At 41.3% G+C, this 21,884-nt stretch overlaps 1 protein-coding gene and 1 non-coding gene across 4 annotated transcripts in view; one reads left to right on the top strand and one right to left on the bottom strand.

Moving 5' to 3' along the window:
* Positions 1 to 49: 49 nt before the first annotated feature.
* On the top strand, positions 50 to 131 carry TRNAS-GCU (transfer RNA serine (anticodon GCU)). Its single transcript has one exon. It is a non-coding gene; the product is annotated as a tRNA-Ser (tRNA).
* A 6,781-nt stretch (positions 132 to 6,912) lies between these two features.
* Positions 6,913 to 21,884, bottom strand: part of SLC29A2 (solute carrier family 29 member 2) — a 41,325-nt gene continuing 26,353 nt past the window's right edge. For all 3 annotated transcript variants that reach the window (XM_075188663.1, XM_075188662.1, XM_075188664.1), the window contains 7 exons: positions 20,114 to 20,211; positions 19,768 to 19,855; positions 19,549 to 19,667; positions 10,536 to 10,641; positions 10,326 to 10,411; positions 9,513 to 9,712; positions 6,913 to 9,402 (listed from right to left, as the gene is read on the bottom strand). In XM_075188663.1, the coding sequence (XP_075044764.1) occupies positions 9,291 to 9,402; positions 9,513 to 9,712; positions 10,326 to 10,411; positions 10,536 to 10,641; positions 19,549 to 19,667; positions 19,768 to 19,855; positions 20,114 to 20,211 (809 nt within the window). In that variant the 3' untranslated portion in view covers positions 6,913 to 9,290. The remainder of the gene's footprint in view (positions 9,403 to 9,512; positions 9,713 to 10,325; positions 10,412 to 10,535; positions 10,642 to 19,548; positions 19,668 to 19,767; positions 19,856 to 20,113; positions 20,212 to 21,884) is intronic.

Here is a 21,884-nt window from a genome sequence, read left to right as displayed (position 1 = left end):
CTCGTTGGCTTATGATCTATAAAAAAGCACTTGCAACTGCTGTACATAAGACGAGGTGGCCGAGTGGTTAAGGCGATGGACTGCTAATCCATTGTGCTCTGCACGCGTGGGTTCGAATCCCATCCTCGTCGATCACTTTTAGTTTTTTTTAACTGCTATTTTGTAATTATTATTTTAGTTAAATTGTTGCTTAGCTCTCATTCTAATTAGTGATGAATATAATAACATGCAATATTCCTATCCGTACTAAAATAGTATAAATATATATATATGGTGCTATTGCTGACAGGTGAGGCAAATCATTTGAATTTAAATGTAAACTAGTTACAAACTATGAAACAGTCACATGTCTCTTTATACCAGTTTAAATTTATTTGAGATATGATTATATCTGGCACCTGCCTAAATGTTAAGGTGAATTAATACTACAATTGGGGTACTCAACCAATGGGCACTTTTAATAACCTTCCCAGAACACTTTTGCATTATAATTTCTATTGCAACACACAATATATTTGTCATACATACTACATCTCCCCATGTGACCAGCTGGAAATACCATGCCACCCTCCTCCACCAATTATTTTGGAGAGATTCTCTAGCTTTCAGGAACCAGTCTTCACTGACTACTCCCACTGGTACCACTTACCCAAACAGCCACACACTGACTGTATCAACTGCACTCCAATGCAGTGCCCCCAGTTTAAAAAAGGCAATTGCTGCCGGCAGCAGGCTCCTTTACTGGTATATGGGAATTTGCAGCTGCAGCATCTCTTTGCTGGTTGGTCTGCCTAAATCCTTCCTCGATGCTTACAGTGTATCAGGACTTCTGGGTAGCTGTCAGAGCACTAATTTAGGAATGCTGCACTCAGGACAACGGGGGTGCTTTCTTTAATTTATTTTTTATTTTACTTTTTATTCATAAAAGAAACAGACGGAAACAGTTACAATGAACAATGTTGGACAGACAATCTAAGTTCCTTCTTTTTCCCCCAAAAGAACTGGGGGCGGGCAGGAAAAAAGGGACGGGGGGAGACCGGGAGGGTGTTCTGAAGGAGGGCAGACAGTTGCGACTCTCCTTCATATAACAGGGGGTCTTACAGCATCAAATTTGTGTTGTTTATCGTGTAGGTAATATGTGATACTTTCCATGCATGCAACATGCAAAACAGTTTTTGAAGACTCTGATAGTAAGAGGGTCAGGAGTTTTCCAATTTTGGGCAATTAAGGATTTCCCAGCAACAAGGACGCAATAAATCAATTTGTTTGACGTGTTCTCATCTTGTAGGAAGCGGGAGAGGAGAAAGGTCCATGGGTCTTTGGAAATTGGTTGTTCAGATAGAGTTAAGAATGGACAAGACCTTGTTCCAGATATGGACAATGCAGGATCAAGTCCACCAAATGTGAATAAGTGTACCTCAGTGACCACAGTTCTGCCAAAAGCTCGGATTGGAGTTATGGAACATTTTAGAGTTTAGCTGGGGTATAATACCACCTATAGTAAAGCTTGTATGCCGTTTCCTTAATGTGTGTTGAGATTGTAGCAATCCTTCAACTCACCTCCTCCCAGCAAAACTCATCTGTAGGGGGTCCCAGGTCCCTTTCCCATTCCGTCTCATGGCAGCCCTGAGACCCTATGATGATTATGTAGTATATCTAATGACTGATTGTTATTTTCTGTTGAATTCAAGTATGACAATGTATATTGTATGTAATCTTGTAATGTAATCTCAACGTGTGCTTTGCTAGATGACATGAGTTTGAACTTATGCAAGTGTCATTAATCTGTTGAAATAGCCAGATCAGGTAGAGATAGGATCTTGGAGGAGTTTGAAGCCCCAAAGTTGTAAGCCATCTAGCCAAGCAGAACAAGGTGGGAAATCAGGTCCTGTGAACATTCCGATCTCAGGACATCCCTAGCTCCCTTCGAAAAGCCCTGTGACATTTGGAAGATCAATCTGTCCTTATTGACAGCTAAACTCCAAAGGTGGGGAGTGATAGCTATGTGGCAAAAAGGTTTAAAATCTTCTGACAATAATGTGTGCATTTTCATGAGGGGTCTGTCAATACTTAAAATGTCCCATTTTCCTCAATTTTGTTCCCTCAAACACCAGGGGGTAAATGTATGAAGCTGAGAGTTTTCCAGTGGGTTTGAAAAGTAGAGATGTTGCCTATAGCAACCAATCAGATTCTAGCTGTCATTTTGTAGAATGTACTAAATAAACGATATCTAGAATCAGATTGGTTTTTCAAACCCGGCGGAAATTTCTCAGCTTGATACAGTTACCCCCAGGTAACTAGTAAGTAGTAACTCTGATTTTATTTCCAATTTTATTTTCTGAAACTCATTTGTGTAACATATTATATGTCTTGTTATTAAGTTTTGTAAATAAGCCTTGGAAACATTTTTCAGATTAAATAAATTTAATCTAGTGTATTCTCCATGATTCTTTGTAAACTTCCGAAGCCCAGGGGAGGCTCATGCTACATGTGTATATGATTTAAGTGCGACACATTAACAAGAGGTTCTGGTGAACGTAAGGACACCATAATAAATACAGAAAAGGTGTATTCATTGCTAAGTGACTAAGGTGACGCCAGTCACTGACAGCTGTTCAGATTGCTGTATCTGGGACAGGGTGGGTGTTCATGATGTACCCTAAAATAATAGCAAGTTGTATAGTGTTATGTGCGTATTGTCGCTAACCAATAACGATTGTCGAACCTCGAGTTGTGTTTCCAAAGCACAAAGATTTATTCGCAAATAGTAGAATAAATATGCACAAGCGAAGTAATAGTAAATACAGCCGTTACTTATCGCAGGCGCTCTGGATCCAGTGCAGTCATTCAATCCTGAAGTCTGGGGACAAGATGTCTGCATGCTGGATCACAAGCTGCTGCTTATATACACAATCAAATACAGTAATACAATGAAGATGGTATAGCTTGCATCTATTGGTCCAGGTCTCAGGAATGTCCAAGGGGTTGTTAATGATTGGCTGGTTCATCCTAAGGAATCCAAAGGAGGGGGTCATCTCTGCAGGGGGTATGCTCTGCTCTTCCCCCCAAGATTCCTTAGTCTTAAGTAGATCATAATTCCCTATCATTCATAACTTGCGTATGCACTCTGCGATTCCCTCGCAGAGTGAACCAAACAGTAGGATATGTAACAAGGTTCATTATGATACCACTCATGATGTTATTCCTTCAACCCGTTCCGTGTATTTCACTAATATGCATGTAACTCTGATATAACATATAAATACTACTATATTTCAACATAACTGACTATGTGTTGCAACTACCATTAATGTGTACAATTTTATAAGTATGCGTGTTTGTGCGAATGTATGGTAAAAGACCAATTACCGTTGCTGCCACGTGTAGTGGATGCGTACGCCCTTTCACGCCGTAGCGTGCCCTTGTACGTCATAGCGTACCGTACGCATCTTTTCAGACAAAGACAACCAAGTTTGCTAGACTTTAATTGAAATGACTTTATCCAATTAGCTGACTTCGACAATAGTGAAGATATCATACTCTTGCAAAGCGCAGACCGCAGACATAGCTTTTGAAAAGGAGTATGGTACCTCAGAGAGTCTGTAGGGGGAAGAGACAGGAGGAAGTGTCTCACCTCGAAGAATTCAAAGAGCAGAGCACAGAAGGAGGAAAACTTTTGTTGAATATCATTTAGAGGCTCAATTATTTCTAATATGAACGTCATGTGTTAATCTTTTGTTCACAGGTACAGTTGTCATAGGATCAAATAGTAATTGCATATATTGGTTTAAATTGCGGTTCCAAATACATACACATACCACAAGAATGTAGCGGTTTAAATGGCTACCAGTCCTCTCTTTATTATATATTCGTTTTGTTTTAAATCCCAAGAACAGGTATCTTCTGCCCATATGGCTGCTAAATAGGTAATCAGTCAGCAGCTTGTAAACACTCCTCCCATTTGTTCTTCCTGCACTTATTTGACTTTGTGTCTCACAGAAGGGGAAACGGGACATGGTGTACACCGACTTCTTTTCTAAAAGGATTATTGAAAATAGATGCAGTGCCAGCTGGTCCGCTATTTGTCCATCGTTCATTTGAAAACACTTAAGATTTTCTTAAAAGGCATCAATGATCTCATAACTGTATTTCTTATAGCATTTAACTGACTGAATGTAATAGAGCCTAGATGTAGAAGAGAATGCCCGTCTGCATTCCTCTGATCAACTTTGAATAAAAAGGCATCATCTGATGCATTTCTGTTAAAGCTCTTTGATATTACCTGCCTCTATAAAACTCATAGCATCGTCAAAGCAGTTATATCCTCACGAGCAGGGGCCCTCCTGGCTCCAGCCCTTTTGTAAAGGTTTTTTTTTTTTTTTAAACTATTTGTAAGTTTTAAGAATGATATAAAGAAAACAAGCGGGCATGGCAATACAGAAATTGTAAAGATTTTTTTTGTTCCAAGTCTGTGGTGGGCAACAGGCCCACCTAGCCTTTACCAGCAGGCAACCTCCAATCTGAGTGAGGCAGAGTGTAGGGAGCCAACTTCCGTCTCACATGACCTTCTCTGCACACTGAGGTCACGTAGCATACCCGGAGGGAGAGCGTGGTGCACTTCCTCCTTTGTGCGGCCCTTTTGAAGGCTGGAGGGCCTCCACCTAAGGGAACTTGTCCTTCACTGTTCCAAGTGGTGTCTTCTGCCATTGTTTGTACTTTTGCTCCGGTATTCTGTTTGTGTATTGCCGACTGTATGGCGCTGAGGAATCTGTGGTGCCTCATAAATAAATGATGATTGGGTAGGCTGCTCTTACCATGTCACTTACATTATTGTAGAAATGTTTAAATTACATGCAGTCTAGCGGCAGGTTATATAAATGTTTAATGTTCTGTATATCTAAAACAGCCTTTGCATAGTGATTTGCTCAAATTAAACACAAAACTCTGTCCAATTCATTCAGGACTGGTGTAAAATTCTGTTGGCCAAAGCCTGTAATCCAGTCATTGTTAGTCATATTTCCATACTCATGTGTAGCTCAGTTTTCAGGCACCTTACTTCCCTATTTAATCTTAGGATGATAAAATAAGGCAGACTAAATGCTGACGGTTTGAGTTTAAATCATCATGCGAGGCGACAGTTCGGATTTTCTTGTCACCCCCACATCTAGTGTCTGTTCACTACATTCATATACTAGTCAGGATACTAGGATGGTTTCAATTCATGCTCTAACTTTAGCTTAATAAATAACTTTAATGAAGTTTAGTGGGCTTCCACAAGGCCATTTTTCTTAGCAATCATGATTTTTTAATAGGCCTACATGTGACCAAAACGTCTAAAGAAAAGGAATAACATAGTAGACATGCATACACAGTGATTCTGAATCAATAAGACATCTAGCAGACAAAAAACTCATTTTGACATCAGCCAGAATTGCAGTCTCCTGTGCACGTGGCAGGAAATAAGAAAATCCTTAAATGAGATGAAGGATCATGCACATTTTGGCTCTCTTTTCTTGTGGTTAGTACTGCATGTGTGTATGGATGCATTAATGGGAAGTTGGAGTACCAGATCTAAATTATAATTGGCTGTATTGAGTCTTATAGCCAATTTTTTTTTAAAAAAGGTATGAGATTTTATTTTTGTAACATTGAGTAGTAGCATGTATAGAGGGCATAGAATATATTGGTTTTCTTTGTACAACAGTGCCATTTTAGAACCTGTTCACTTCAGGGGCGGATCTAGGAAATGACTATACCCGGAGCGATGTAGGCCCCGCCCCCTTTCCGACCTCTAAGGCTGCCGGCGGCTGCACAGTATGTGCAGGTCCATTCAGCAGTGACAGTGTGCTGTCCCGCTGCTCTGATTGTGTTTAAAACACAATCAGAGCAGCCGGGCAGCACACTGTCACTGTCGGCAGCAAGCCCCCCCCCCCCCCCTGGATCCGCCACTGGTTCACTTTTATATTCTGCATGCATGGAAAATGCACTAAACTCAAACCATGAATTTTTCCCCATGTACATTTGACAAATATTCATGCAGATTTTGTGCATACTTGAGGTTATGTGGATTATGACTAGCCTCTAAAATCTGCTGTAATATCACCAGATCCAATTTTTGTCTTAGTTTTTTTACGCAACGTACATAAAAATCTTGCATTTTTTTTTACAAACAAACACTTACCATATATAACCTATGACCACACTCCTGGATACAAGCCACCTGTCTGGTGTGTGTGTGTGTGTGTGTGTGTGTGTGTGTGTATTACATATACATACACACACACACACACATATATCCCTATCTGCAGAGGATGTTGCCTGGGTGCTCAGATTGTGTTTAAAACACAAACAGAGCGGCCTGGGCGGATTCTATGTCTGCCTCTCAGCAGACGGGGACATGTATATAGTGTGTGGTTGCAGGCAGCCTGCTGGGGGACGGGGTCGATTGCCTCAATCTTCCCCCTGTTGATCTGTAACTATAAACTATATAAGTGTGTAAGATTCTTTTGGACTGTAACCCAATGTATGACCACATTGGAAATGTGTATTGCATATCATATATACCATATATCAGATTGTATGACCCTAGATAACCCACATGGGTAATTAGCAAGATTCCGAATTGCACAAAATTGGCAAAATGCTTATACTCATCCCTCCCCAACAACACATTGCAGAAGTCCCAGCATTAGTTCCCCAAACACTGCCTCTTGTGTAAATGAACAGCATATCCCTGCAAAACAGCAGGTATATACAGTGCTCATGAACCCACTGGTGATGGATGCGATATTTCCAGTTAAAAAAATAAAATAAAATACCTAGCATCCAGAAAATGTACAAATTAAAACTCTGGCTAAAAAAAAATAATTTCAAATTAGGCAAAAAACAATAAGCAGTTGACAGAGACAGAGCTACACAATAAAAAGAACATTTTATTGTTATAAAAAAAAGCTTATTCATACAAAAATAAGTTGACAAAATGCTAAATTAATTTTTCAAATATAGCATCTCATGGCAATAATAGTACAGCAACTTCAAAATAAATATGAAACTCTGCAATAAGTTCAGAGGTCTACTTCAGCTTTGTAACACAGCTCTAACTTAACTTATATGCTATAATCAGTAACTGGCTTATAGGCATGTCATTTATCTCTAACAGTATAAACTGAAAGTTTCATTGTGGAGTTTAACTTTCATATGCAAATATCAGATCTATAATTTCTACGTCCACAGAACAGAACCAGTATAGCACTGTCCATAACAAATAAAGCAGTCATCTTGGAATATCAGTCCCCTAAGTAAATCCAGAAACTATGACAAGATAGTCAAGATGTTCCCAGCAAGAGTCTATTTTTTATTTGTATTAATATATTTTACACATTTCAGGAAACAGTTTCTTTCAAAGAAGCTGTAAACTAACATCTACACACTTTCCTACAGATGTATAGTAGATTTGAAACAGCATCATATAACTGATCAGTTTTATAATACAGTTGCTGTCAAACAAGGTAATAGCACCTCTAACTAAAGTCTATGGACAGGATTGAGTGGGGGTCATCACTAGAGCCAAGAATTGAAGACCATAATTCCCACCCACATACACACGTATTTGCAGCCCAGCACAATGCAAGTTTATATTTTCTGCATTATTTTGACTGATTGAGACACACATTTTGATAGGCTTCTATTAAAATAGAACATGCCTGCACAGATACATTAACAAATGCATATATTTACATGTGCATTTTAGAGCCGTTCATTTGCAATCAACTTGTGTGTTTCTGCCTTAAATACAACGTCAAACTGGTGCCTAGAACGCTGCAGCTTTCTACCCATAAAAAAAAGGGCATTATTCCAAAGGGATTAACGCTCCCTTTGTGGCATTACACTGAATGTGGTGTTCAGCTGTCAGTGCACTGCACACAACTGTAGCATTCATGATTGGGCAACAGTATACCACCTTAAATGTAAGCTCACCCTACGGGAGCATGGCATACTATTTTAAAATTCCACAAACGTGAAAATGAGATGAAAACATCAAATGACTGCCCCTTCAAAATTCAATGCATTTGGGTTTATGGTCAAAAACAAAATTATGTTACATGTATTCCCTTTAAAATCCTATAAATAATATTTGAAAAATATTCCTCTATCGGTGATTTTTGTTTTTAATTATTTTTTTTATTGCTTTTAAGGAATGAGAGAGAAGTAACTAAAATGGTCAGTAATAAAAATTAAATATTTACAGTAAAACATAATTTTCAGCCAATTAGCATTTTCAATGTTTCTCCCCTTAGTGAAAAAGACTTCACGTTTAGGTAGCCATGCACAGTACAGTTTGCATATAAGACTTGTTAAACAAGCAATAAAACAAAGAGAAAAATAGAACTTTCTCTCCTCCTAGCGTCAGAGCTCAACACAAACCTACGTTCAATTTGGCCGTACATGTGAGCAGTAAAATGAGATTGATGCAGCCATTTAGCGCTTGGACCTAATGTCTCCATCCTACGCGGACCAATTAGTGAGGACAGAAGATCACTGCACACATAGAAGATACCAAACATCATTCAGCTGCATTTTCTGACAGTTCAGACTGACATCTGATCGATCATAGACAAATGCTGATTAGACTAGGAGTTTGTATTGGACCCATATATGCAGAGACTACTAAATTGGTCTAAAACGATCAAACTAGTGCCCATATCTCTGTATATGGGTATCTTAAGCACCCAAGAGTATGTAGCTACCTACACATCATTAGTGCTGAAAAAAATTTGACACATTTTGTGGGTCCGTGCTCTAAGAAATTTTAGAAGGCATGGAAAAGCAAAGCACAAGTCACTTTTCAATTATACATAATACTTTTAGTAAAGTTTCCTGTAAATAATATTTAGCGCCAAATTGTAAGGTGTATTACTACACTATTTGTAAAGTCCCCTAGACAGAATATTTAGTTCAAAATATTACATAAGTTTTCCTATTTCCAATATTTTATGTATAAAACATTCCATTGGTTATTTTCTCTACATAAATAATATTAAAAATGAGTTTTCCCACATAAAATATAGCAGCAATGATAAATAATGTGAATAAAAAGCCGTAAAATAAAAAAATAATAATGAAAAAGTCTATGTCAAAGCAGTAAACATAATAAATGAGCACAGTGCTATTAGCTGGTGGTGGCCCCTGACTGTAGAGCACAAAGGGACAGAATATGAAGTAGAATATTAAAAGATAATAGAGTGTAAATTAGACTATATAGGTTGGAACTCCAGCTTCCGGACTTTGATTTATAAAAGTACTTTGAAGCCAAATGATAACGCTGCTCCAAGGGAGAGACCCAATGCTAGGAAGAAGGTCATGAGGGCACCTGTTGTTTCACGCTCATGCGGCAATACTTTCCTAGAAAGGAGAGACGTAATTAGTAGAATATTTAATACACATGGCTATTTACACAAAGGAAGCAGTATACAGAGAAATATCGTATCCCTTGTGTTTATTTTACTACTCACTTGGGCGCCAAGCACATGGGTAGGGATACGAAGTAGCCATTACTGACAGAGAAGAGGATCATGAAGAGGATGAACCAGACATCATTGTAGAAGAAGGAGGTGAGGTAGTGGCGTTCATCAATGTTACACAACATGAAGAGAGGTACGAAAAGAAAGCGGGCAGCGGCCATTAAAGGTAGGTACTTACAGTCAGGACCAGGCTATGGAGAGGAGAGAATGCAGTCAAACATACAGTTCAGAACAGTTTACACCAGCAAGTATTTGGTACAATACCAGCCCTGTACATGTTTACTCTAAACTGTAATAACTCAGTTACATTTTTTCCTACTGGAACCAAAATATATTAATCTCCCTTCCAGCAAATAACTTTTATTCAGGAACTATATTCTAGCTTGTCCCTTCTCTGGCCTTACACATGGGTGTTTGTAGACCCATCACAAAAGGAGCTCTTTTACTGCAGTGACATAAGAAACTTGAACAACTGCGTATGAATGGGATAAGAGTCCATATTACTAATACTCCGTGGCCTAGAGGTAAGAAAGGGGTAAACAGAAAGCGGAGTGATGCAAATCAAAGCAGGACAGTAAAAGAGCTTGTATAAGGCCACTCTTATGTCTAGGCGTATTATTGCCTGCTCAATTATAAACTCCTTCAAGGAATACTTTCAAAAAGTGGGTGATGTCTGTACCTTGAATACAAATGCATGCATCAGGTGAGCGCAAACGGCTTTTCTTAACAACACACACAGAACATAAAATAAGAGAATAAAAATCAGGAGACCAGAAGAAAAAAGTGGCAACGTTAAACACTTACCCACAATGTTTTCGAAGTAATGCTACGACCTATCCAATCCATAATATTAAAAATCAAGAAGCAGCAGACAGGAGTGAAAAACTTACCTAAAATAGAAAGATACAGTGAACTAATGATAAAGATAAAACGTAAGCGATAAATGATATAACACTTATCAAGAGGATGGAGTAAGAAGAGAGACAAGATATAGGATAACAAATTCAAACTCACGCCAGCCTTCACTTTCCACACTGCTGGTAACTTTTGCTGTGATTGCAGGAAACACTGCAAGCGTTGCACTAAATGTGAGCACAATTGTTAGTGCCATCACCCATATCTGGACAAGAAAATGGAAAATTTGAGCCAATTTTATTAACAACGATTAACCATTTTACCATGTGATTATGAAAAACAGCCTACTTGCAGAGATGTGTCCAAGCCACAAATTAATACACATGTCTAGAAATGCTTTAGGGTAGGGCTGTCCCTCTGGAATCCATTGTGACCCTCTCCTGCACTAACAAGGTCTACAGAATTGTCTTTAAATTTGCAATTGCTTGCAGCAAACACAAATTACCTGGAGAACCTGTGCTAGATCAGTCATTATTTTAGCTGTAAAGAGTTCTGGATAGTAAAGTTAAATACAAAGAGACATTATTTTCTACAGAACATAATTAGTGCAATAAACTCTACTCCCTACATATGCAGTCCTCTCCATGTGAATATTTGGAGAGCAGTGCTTTAGGGGAACAGTAGTGTTTTAGAAGGTAAAGCGTTGTAGCAAGAATACTCTACAGGTCTCATTCATGAAAGAATTTAGGTAAAAATGTTTGTGCTTAAGTAACAGTACAAAATAAAAACCATGAACGAAAGTAATCATATCACCAGGAGCAGGAATGCACTACTTAGTAGAAAGTTACCTTTAATGCTAAGACTATGGATATTATATTGAGAAATCCATCTCAACAGGTTGCAAAAAATAGCTTGGAGTATCAGGAGGGGGTGGCTTCAATGACTACAAGCTGCCAATCTGCAATTGCTATTGATTCGCCCTGAAACACATCTTGAGTCCATATACCACTCGAGGGACTGAACAGTCTCCAGTGACAGACCGTCCAAATACCGAGCTGCCTGCCTCCTTAGACAAAAAGGTGTTCTGAGTCTTCAGGTTGACAAGAATTCGATAAGAACCATCCTTCTTTGGAACAAGGAGGAAGTTCAAGTAAAATTCAGACCTCTGTTGTTCCACACAAATGACTTCTGTTCTAATCAACACTTTGACTAGGCCTTGTAAATCTTCCTTGTGCGACAGATCCCTAGAAAATCTGGATAGGAAGAAACAGGTAAATTTCAAAGGAAATTTGGTAACCTCAGCTTACCACGTCTAGGACGCAATAATCTGGCCAAATGCTGAGAAAGCAGAGAAACCTGTCCCTCATTGGACCCAGTCTGGAATAGTCATGCTGATAGAGCTGCAACAAAATGTCTACCGCTTTAGCGACCAAAATATAGGAGTATCCAGGAAGACCAAATCTGGTCCACTGAAGCCCAAAGTCGTAACTCCCAGGTGAGGCCAACCACTCTTGTTTAGTCCACCATATGTACAGAGGACACCCACCACCAAGAAGGCCAGCTAAATAGCCTCCATACACCTTTATGTGGCACTCAGAGAACAAAGAGGGAGTCTGAGGGATGGAACTCCAAAGTTCTGAAAACGATAGTACCACAAGATGAATCACTGATGGTCCTCTCACATAGGGAAGTGTCCTTGATATCCAGAGAAACCAGAAATTACCTTCATCTTTTAGTCTGGATCACAGAGCAGAGAAGCCCCATCTTGAACTACTCCTGTAGAACAAATTTGTTAAGAGCTTTTAGATCAAAATAGTATGAACTGTATCATCCCTCTTAAACAGGATTAATGAATGCATCCCACAACCTCTGAATGAGCTTTTCTGGGTTCAGGGATTCCAAGCTAGGGAAATACATTCAGTCTTTCAAAGAGAGACCAGAAGTTGCTTAAGAGAAAGCGAGCACTCGAGGCTCAGCTAATCAGGAAAACTTGGAAGATTTGGAGTTGCATATTTGGAAGTCCAAAAGGGTTTTTTGTTTGACTGTGCGAACCCAGAGGAGTTGGCCTGGAACTTCAAAGGCAGTCGCAGGACTGCAATACTCGAGAAACAAAATGAACTATTACACAGAATATTAACAAATTTATGACTGTTCTAGGGAACAAACGTAAGCTTTCCACCCATGAAGTCTTTTATGGTCTTCTACCTCCAGGCCCTTTCTGGGCCTAAGCTGGAATTCCAACAGGGACTTTGTTGTCCACTGTCTAGGAATTTAACCAAACCGGGGCAGAACAAGGCAAACAAAGGGAGCCAGATTATCCTGCAAGCAGCCCATCATTTTGTACAGCACAACAGAGAACCACCAGGGTAGGGGTTGGGTTTCTCTGAATACATGGGTTCCATAGACTCTGACATATCAGCACAGAAAACAAACAGGAAAAAGAAGCAAAAGTCTGGCCCCTACATTACCAGTAGGCTAAGTTACCAAGGAAAGAGTGAGCAGATAAAGAGAGGGTTGGGGAGGACTTCTCCGAGATGGAGGTGGTCAGAGTATGAATCAGTTGATGCTACTGTGTCCTTAGCTGAAGTGTAGCAGACTGTGAAGGACAACCAGCCACGAAGGCCACTGGTGTCACCATTATTTTGTAGCGCTGCATTTTAGAGTGAACAGCTGCTAAAGATACAATGCTTCAGAGATGCTTGCAATGATCTCCATGCCATCAGTGAATCCATTTGTTCTATTCAGGGCATTATAAAAAAAAAAAATAAAAAAAAAAAAATACAAAAAAAATACCTACAACAAAATACAAACACCAAACAGGAGAAGAGCAGAGGTTTATAAGAAAGGAGAGCGTACATTGCCCTGTCTTCTAGGTAGAATATAGCCCACCCTCTATGTCCCCTACTACAGACTGAGAAATGTCATTTTTTCCCCCCAACATTGTGTTTAACTAACAATATTTTCAGCCTATGCATTAGAGTTGATAGAAATGATGGGGGTCCCAAGGAAGGTAAATTCTGCTAGTCAGGAGTGGAAGGGTCTGTGTAAAAAAAAGAGGATTTATGTACTTACGTTAAATCCGTTTCTCTGATTCCATCTGGAGGACACTGCTTACCATGGGTTGTGGTGGGGAGCTCAGGGAGTTGGCACCTAACTAGTTAACTTTTAGTACTGCCGACAGACCCCTCCCCTCTACAATCCCCCTGCCCCTTCCTGTCCAGTTAATTGAAAAGCCCAAGGAAAAGGCCAGTCAAACAAGAGCACACAGAAGAAAAGCAGAAGGGAGGGATCGCAGTGTCCCCCAGACGGAATCAGAGAAACGGATTTAACGTAAGTACATAAATCCTCTTTTCTCTTTCATCCAGTCTGGGGGACACTGCTTACCATGGGGACGTTCTAAAGCAGCCCCTAAGGGTGGGACTACTCTGAAAACCCCGCTCGTAAAGCACTACGAGCGAAATTTGCATCCGCAGAGGCATATACATTAAACTGGTAAAATTTGGTAAAGGTGTGGACAGAGGACCAGGTGGCTGCCCTGCAAAGTTGATCTGCAGAAGCCCCATGATGCCCCCACTGATCTGGTGGAATGGGCCGTAAGTCTCTCTGGCACCGGACGGTGAGACCTTATGTAAGCTTGCCTAATGGTAGCCGTAATCCATCTTGCAATGGACTGTTTAGAGGCTGGCCAGCCTCTCTTATTGGCATCATACAGAACAAACAAGGAATCAGTATGCCTCACTTGAGAAGTTCTCTTCACAAAAATGCGGAGAGCCCTAACCACGTCTAACTTTTCCATAGCCTCTGAGTCCGAAGAGGAAGAAAAGATAGGAACTACAATTTCTTGGTTCATGTGGAAAGCCGAAACTACCTTAGGAACAAGGAAGGGAGGGTTCTTAACACTGCTCTGTCTTCGTGGAAAACTAGGTATGGTTCCCTGCAAGACAGAGCACCTAATTCTGAAACCCTATGTGCAGATGCAATAGCCAGAAGAAAGATAACCTTCCAGGTTAACCATTTCAAATCAGTCACAAGTAATGGCTCAAAGGGAGGCCCTTTAAGCATGTTCAGCACCAGGTTAAGATCCCACGGTGCTGTAGGCGCTACATAGGGAGGCTGAATATGTAAGACTCCCTGGAGGAAAGTCCTAATGTCTGGCAAATCTGCTAATTTCAGGTGAAAAAAGACAGAAAGTGCCGAAACCTGAACCTTTGGTGAACCTAAGCGCAGCCCAGCTTCAAGGCCATCCTGAAGAAAGGCCAATAAACGATGGAGACGAAATGAGGATGTGTGACATGACCTATTCTCACACCATCTGATATACACTTTCCAAATACGGTGATAGATACGAGCCGAGACTGGCTTTCTGGCTCGCATCATGGTGTTCACCACGCTGGAGGAAAATCCTCTAGCCCTCCAGAGGCTGGCTTCAACAGCCATGCCGTTAAATTGAGCTGAGGTAAATTCTGGTAACGGAAGGGACCTTGCATAAGGGGGTCGTCTCGGGATGGAAGACGAACCCCCGGTCCTTCTGCCATTGAGAGTATGTCCGCGTACCAGACTCGGCGAGGCCATGAGGGAGCAATCAGAATTACTGGCAGACCTCCTTGTTTTACTCTTTTGAACACCCGAGGTAGCATGGGAATCGGAGGGAAAAGATATCCCAACTTGAAGTCCCATGACATCGACATTACGTCCACTGCCTCTGCCAAGGGGTCTCTTGCCCTTGCGCAGAACCTTAAAACCTTTCTGTTGTGTCTGGAGGCCATGAGATCTATATCCGGAAGACCCCACTTCTGAGTCAGAGACCGGAACACTTCCGGATGGAGTGACCACTCCCCTGGCATCATCTGATGTCGACTTAGAAAGTCGCCTCCCAATTTTTTATTCCTGGAATGAATACTGCCGATATTACAGGAACATATTGTTCTGCCCAAATCAAGATTCGAGCTGCAATTTTCATTGCAGCTACACTCTTGGTTTCTCCCTGTCTGTTGACATATGCCACAGCCGTGGCATTGTCGGACTGAACCCTGACAGGATGGCCCTGGAGGAGTGCCAGGAGAATAGCCTTCAATTCCAGAACGTTTATCGATAGGGTTGATTTCTGAACCGACCAAAGGCCCTGGAGCCGGAGGTGTAAGATTACCGCCCCCCAACCCTTCAGGCTGGCGTCTGTCGTGGCTATGATCCATGACCATGGAGCGAAGGACCTGCCCACCGACATGTGATCCTGAATCAGCCACCACTGGAGCGACTCTCTCGTCCTTTGGGATAGAGAGATCTTCTGATGGTCTAAGCGTAGGTGGGATCCTGACCATTTCTTCAACAGATCCCACTGAAAATATCGAGAATGAGCTCGACCAAAGGGAATGGTCTCGAAGGAGGCCACCATCTTTCCCAGCAACCGCATGCACGAGTGCATTGAAGGGCTGGGGGAAGATAAGACCTGGGATGTTAAGCTTTGGATTGAACCAATTTTCTCGACCAGCAGGAACACTTTCTGCTGGCTGGTGTCCATGATGAGGCCTAGGAAAACCATGCGTTGACAAGGGACCATCTGAGGTTTCTTTAAATTGATCAGCCATCCGTGGTCCTCGAGAACCGCCAAGGTGAGAGACAAGTGATGACGTAAGCAATTGTCTGAGGAGGACTTGATAAGCAGGTCGTCCAGATAAGGTATGACCTGGACTCCTAGAAGGTGAAGGCGCGCTGCCATCACCGACATGACTTTCGTGAAAACCCTCAGCGCTGTTGAGAGGCCGAAGGGGAGGGCCCGAAACTGATAGTGGGAGGATCCCACTGTGAATCTGAGGAGGGACTGATGGTCCCTCCAAATAGGAACGTGGAGGTATGCGTCTTTTATGTCTATGGACGCCATAAACTGATCTTTCTCTAGTCCGTTTATTACCAACCTCAGGGATTCCATCCGAAATCTGTCCACCCTTAAGTGTACATTGAGGCCTTTTAGGTTTAAGATGGGTCGAAAGGAGCCGTCCGGCTTCTTGACAAGGAACAGGTTTGAATAAAACCCCTGTCTCTTTTGGTAGTCTGGGACCCTGCATATAACTCTTTGGAAAAGAAGAGAGGCAACACAATCCTGTATGGCTTGTCTTCTTGTTGGATCTCGGGGTAGTGGGGTAACAAAGAACCGCTGAGGAGCGGGGCCCAGTAGGTCTATCCTGTACCCCCTTGATATGATGCCCCGAATCCAAGAGTCTTGGGAGGTGGCTGCCCACTGTTCCTGAAACAAAGACAGACGACCCCCCACTGGCGCCCCCTCTAGGAGAGCAGAGTGGTCGTCAAGACGCAGGTTTCTCCTGGGTCTTGGAGGTCTGTCGCTTACCTGAAAAAAAGAGGATCTCCCCCTAGAAGAGGAGCCACGGGAATTAGGCTGTCTACTTCTAAAGGGCTGTCCTCTAGACAAGGAGGTCCCCCGAAAGGGCTGACGAAAGGAGCTGACCCGAGGGTTCCGGCTCCTGCCAGAGAAAACGGGCAAGGAAGTGCTTTTGCCCCCGTTGCCTGGGAGATCAAGGTATCTAATTCGGGATCGAACAAACCTGCTGCTGAAAAAGGAATGATTTCAACTGACTTTTTTGATTCCGCATCTCCTTCCCAGGATTTCAGCCATAGTGTTCTTCTAGCTGAAATGGATGCAGCCTGTATATAGGAGGAGACTGCAGCTGAATTTTGGGCCGCCTCATAAAGGTACCCCGATGTCTCCTTCAAATGTAAGGCCAGGGGGAGTAATTCAGAGTCCTGTAAGGCCTCTGCCAGCTGGTCTGCCCATACTTCCATGGCTCTAGCAACCCAAGCTGAAGCAAATGTGGGTCTAAAGGAAGAACCTGCAGCCGCAAAAATAGATTTCAGTTGGGATTCAACTTTTCGGTCATTGGCATCCGGAAGGGACACTGAGCCGGGAGCTGGAAGTAAGGTGTGTTTTGACAAACGGGCTATGGGAACATCCACTTTTGGAATACTCTCCCAACGAACTACATCCTCCTCCTGCAAGGGATACAAGGAAGAGAATCTTCTGGGGACCAAGAATCTCTTCTCAGGTTGTTTCCATGCTCCTTCTGCAATGTCTTTAAGTTCTTTAGAAGGGGGGAAACGGCTAGCCTTCCTTTTGGCCTTCTTAAAGAGATTTCTGTCTCTAGAGGTAGGATCCTCCGGTTCTGGGAGGTCCAACGCCTGTCTAACAGCAAAAACCAAATCATTAATAAATTGGCTTTTGGAATTTTCATCCTGCTCCAGAGATTGAACCTGGTCAGGATCTGAATAATCTGCCCCCTCGTCTTCAGAACACTCCTCAGAATCTGAAAGGACCATAAGGGGATTTTCAGATCTAGGCCTCTTTCTTTTATTATGTGGGATGTTAGGGGAGTCAAGCAACTAGTTAAGTTTATTCAAACCCCTAACATAAGCTGTAGACCATGCCAGTTCTGTGGGGACAGGGGCTTGGTCTGAAAGAGAAGAGGAAGGTCCTGGTAAAGACATTCCAATAGACCCTGCGGTAACAGGGAGGCCCAGCTGAGTACTATTATTATTAGCCACCGAAGTCGCCATATTAGATAGCAATTGGTTAGATTGTAAAACCATCTGAGCTAGCGAGGAAACCGACTGTGTCAGGGAGGCCACCCTGGCCGGCTCCTCCGTCAGTGGGGCTGAAATCTGCTGGGTATGCGCAGGGGGAGCACCTGCTTCGCAGGCAGAGCAGAGCGCCAAAGGGTCCTTTTGCCCACAAGGTAATTTTACATGACATTTTGGACATGTGAAATATTTTGCCATAGGGCCCTTTCCCTTATCTGTCATTATTATAAAGGAAGGCACACCAAGCACACAGACTAAATTGAAAATCTAGCTGAGTAAAGAGAGAGAGAGCGAGTAATGTTTGCAGAGAAACAGAGTTATGATATAGATTAGTTGATTACTTGTTATTTAAAAGTTGAACTTGTAATGGAAAACACAATAAATATTTAGGCAAGTAGTAGACTATACTGTAAACCTTACTAGCCCAATTTTGTTTTACTCAGAAAACGATATATGTGTGTAATAAAGCCGATACTTAGCCCATAGGCCACAAAGGGGAGAAGTCCAACAACAGTATCCTGTGCCTGCTCCCTCAGCTCTGTTCTCTCTTCCCGGGCTTCTCTTGGTGCCAGAAGACTGGGATAGACCATCTCTCTCTGGAAGGAGGGGGGAACTCTATTCTTTAGCACCCCCCCTTCAGTAATTGCTGTCTCTGCAGCTATTCAGCTCCAAAAAAAAAAAAAGAAAAAGCATGGAGCGTGGCAGAGTAGTGGGACCTCTAGAACAGAGGTCTCCGCAGCGAAAGATACCCGACGCCCCCCTCCTATGTATGAGGGGGGAATCGTGGTATAGCCCCCTTCCTCCTCTCTCCGTAGCGCCGCTGGCAAAAATCCAAGATGGCCACTGGCTTCCTCTGTATCCGATAACCGGCACTCTATGCCTGTAATGGCAGCGCCGGTTATCGGGGAGGCTGGAGGAGTGACAGCGGTCCCGAGACCGCTTGTGACTCCTCAATCAGGCACCAATCTTCCAGTCCCTGTCAGTGAGAACCGCTGGTTCTCATCTGACAGGGGAAATGCCTGCGCTGCCAAGCTGTGAGTGTGTTCTCTATATTAGGACACACTCCAGCGCTGCCACCTGTTAAAAAAAAGAATAAGAATAAAATAAATGAAATAAAATTTAATAAAATTATACTAGCACTAAAAAACACTGCCCAACTCCTGGGCACCTGAAAAAAACTGGAGAGGAAGGGGCAGGGGGATTGTAGAGGGGAGGGGTCTGTCGGCAGTACTAAAAGTTAACTAGTTAGGTGCCAACTCCCCGAGCTCCCCACCACAACCCATGGTAAGTAGTGTCCCCCAGACTGGATGAAAGAGAAAAAATTTTTTTGTTTGCTTTGTTTTTTTTAAACATAGAAACAAATAACACCTAAAATAAAAAAAGAAGTGAATATCCTTGTTAGTAGGGCTGAGAGCATTTTAACACTAGACAAGAGGTCTGTTTACTCATGTCAACAAACCATACAATCCCTATGCTACCAGCTTTTATATCTTTGAAACAGCCAAGTACTGTAGATTCGCCATATTACTAAGTAATGCAAGAAACAACATAATAGTCAGTCTCTACTTAATCAGTGCACACCTACCTTCTTTAATACAGTGCAGATAGAAACACTCTTTGTGTCCTCCCCAACATCACCAGTCTCTGCTTCATTTAGTAGAAGCACAGCTTTCTTCTGTCCCACAGGATCACCATTTTCCTCTCCTAAAAAGACATAGTGAATTAACAGTATTGTATAAATGTGCATATAATAGTTTTCTACCGTTGGAACGCTGTTTGTAAGGAGTAATGAATATCCCTGTACCTTGATGTAAGAGTTCAGTCTTTGTCTCCAGCTCATAATTCTTTGAGCTGTTGGTGTTGGATTTAGAAAGATAATACTGTGCAAAATCCTGTATTAAAGAAGTAAAATATAAAGAAATTTAGTAAAACTAAATACTTTATTGTGTTTTCCAAATTAATACAAATCTGGATACAAGACAGAGTAAAAAGCTTTATTAAAAAAAGGGCTCATGAAGTAGGGAGTCCAAGCAAATTTATATACTGGATATAATGGCAATGCAAATATTTTCACATTCATAGTACAGACTGAGTGCTATTATATGTCAAAGTTACATTTCTGGAGAAATAACTTTTCAAAGAATATTTACCAGACGAGAAAGCAGCAGGTAACAAGCAATAGAAATGAAAGTTCCAACACAAGGAGTGATAAAGTAACCCAAGGCTGTGGTTCGATAATGTGCCCCACCTAACAGGGGTCAAAGAAAAAATAAACATGTAAATATGTGGTCAAAAAAAATAATTAATGAATCAGGTCATTTAATAATTAAAACACGGTTTTACAAGAAATGTTTGCACAAGACTGAATCCTGAACATAAGGGACATTACCTGGGTTTAGGTAAAGTGGAATTAAATGTATATGTGTGTGTGTATATATGTATATATATATGTGTATATATATATATATATATATATATATATATATATATATATATATATATATATATATATATATATATATATATATATATATATCTCACACACACACACACACACAATGTAGAATAGCACACACACCGTCCCTGTTGCTTCATTGTCCTAAAAGTTTTCCTAAATCCATATAAACATTTATAAACAGAGGCGCTGCTGGTCTGTATCTTCCGTACCCCTACAGGGCTTCAGATACTCACTGATCACCAACCGAACACTCTGGAGGTCATTTATCAAGACAAAAACGGCCGATGTGCAGCGCAAATTCAACTTTGGCCTGCCGCATGCTTCCATTTGTGCAAGTGCACATAAGTTAGTGCAGTAGATGAAACAGTTTGTGAAGAAACAGACCACAGTAGTTGGGCTGAGTAACTTAGGCACCCCTACTCAAAGTGCAAAAACTAGAGAACATTATTTATTGAAAACGAGGAGGAGGAGCACACAGCCATTTTCACTCCGGAGACGTACTTTACTTTTGCACCAGCTCAGATCTGGTGACCTTCACAGGCCCGATTAATTTAGGAAAGTAAGGCAAAAAAAAAAAAAACAACTAATTTTTCTCTGGGACAAACCATGTTACAATGCAAGGGGTGCAAATTAGTTTATTCATTTTCACATAAAGTTAAATACTGGCTGTTTTTGGTCATGTAGCACACAAGTAGGTGATAGCTTTATATTTACACTGAAATTTAAAGTTGATATGGGTATGCCCTACCCAAACTATAAATCCGTCCCCATATTTTAAATTTACCTTCCCCCTCCAATGCAACATGGTTTTGCCAAGGTGCAAAGTTACGCATTTTTTTTGCTTTACTTACCTACGTTTCATCCTATACTTTTAAGTCCTATTTTGTGCATCCAGGTTGCAATTTGACAGAGAAGCTCATTTCTAGGTTCAATACGAGCCTAGAAGCTTTTTTGATAAAAAGCTTCAGATGCACAAAATTGCTCTCATGATTAATTTTGAGTCATTAATGAAGCTAAACCAGCAGTATTATAGGAGAAAAACATCCGTGTTATTTTATATTTTGAGTGCTTCTGAAGTGGTAGGAGTTTTAACTTTGCTGTGATATTTACACTTTTGCACAGTGAGTTTCTTAGATTTTAATGCATCTCCGTATTCCTAGGTGTACTTCTCATTTGCAGAGGTGTCTTATGAAAGCTGCGTGTGCACAAGCATTAGGCGGGTTTGTTGTGCACATAGTAAATGAGGCTCTGTGGTCAAATTTAAAGCAGATTATTATAACAAATATTAGTGATCAGTGAACATTATTAGCTCAGAGTAGGATAGGAGTTCCGAAAGCAATGGAGACAAGATGGCCGAGATTTAAACTGCAAGAAAATGATAGGCATCACGGCAGCATTTTCTACCACTTAACTATGCCAAACCAAGGATAGATTATATCTCTATATCATATCTGATGAAAGTT

This window comes from Mixophyes fleayi, chromosome 10 (assembly GCF_038048845.1).
Source record: "Mixophyes fleayi isolate aMixFle1 chromosome 10, aMixFle1.hap1, whole genome shotgun sequence".
NCBI lineage: Eukaryota > Metazoa > Chordata > Amphibia > Anura > Limnodynastidae > Mixophyes > Mixophyes fleayi.
Note: the sequence above shows the minus strand (reverse complement) of the source record. Positions and strands in the feature narration are given on the sequence as shown.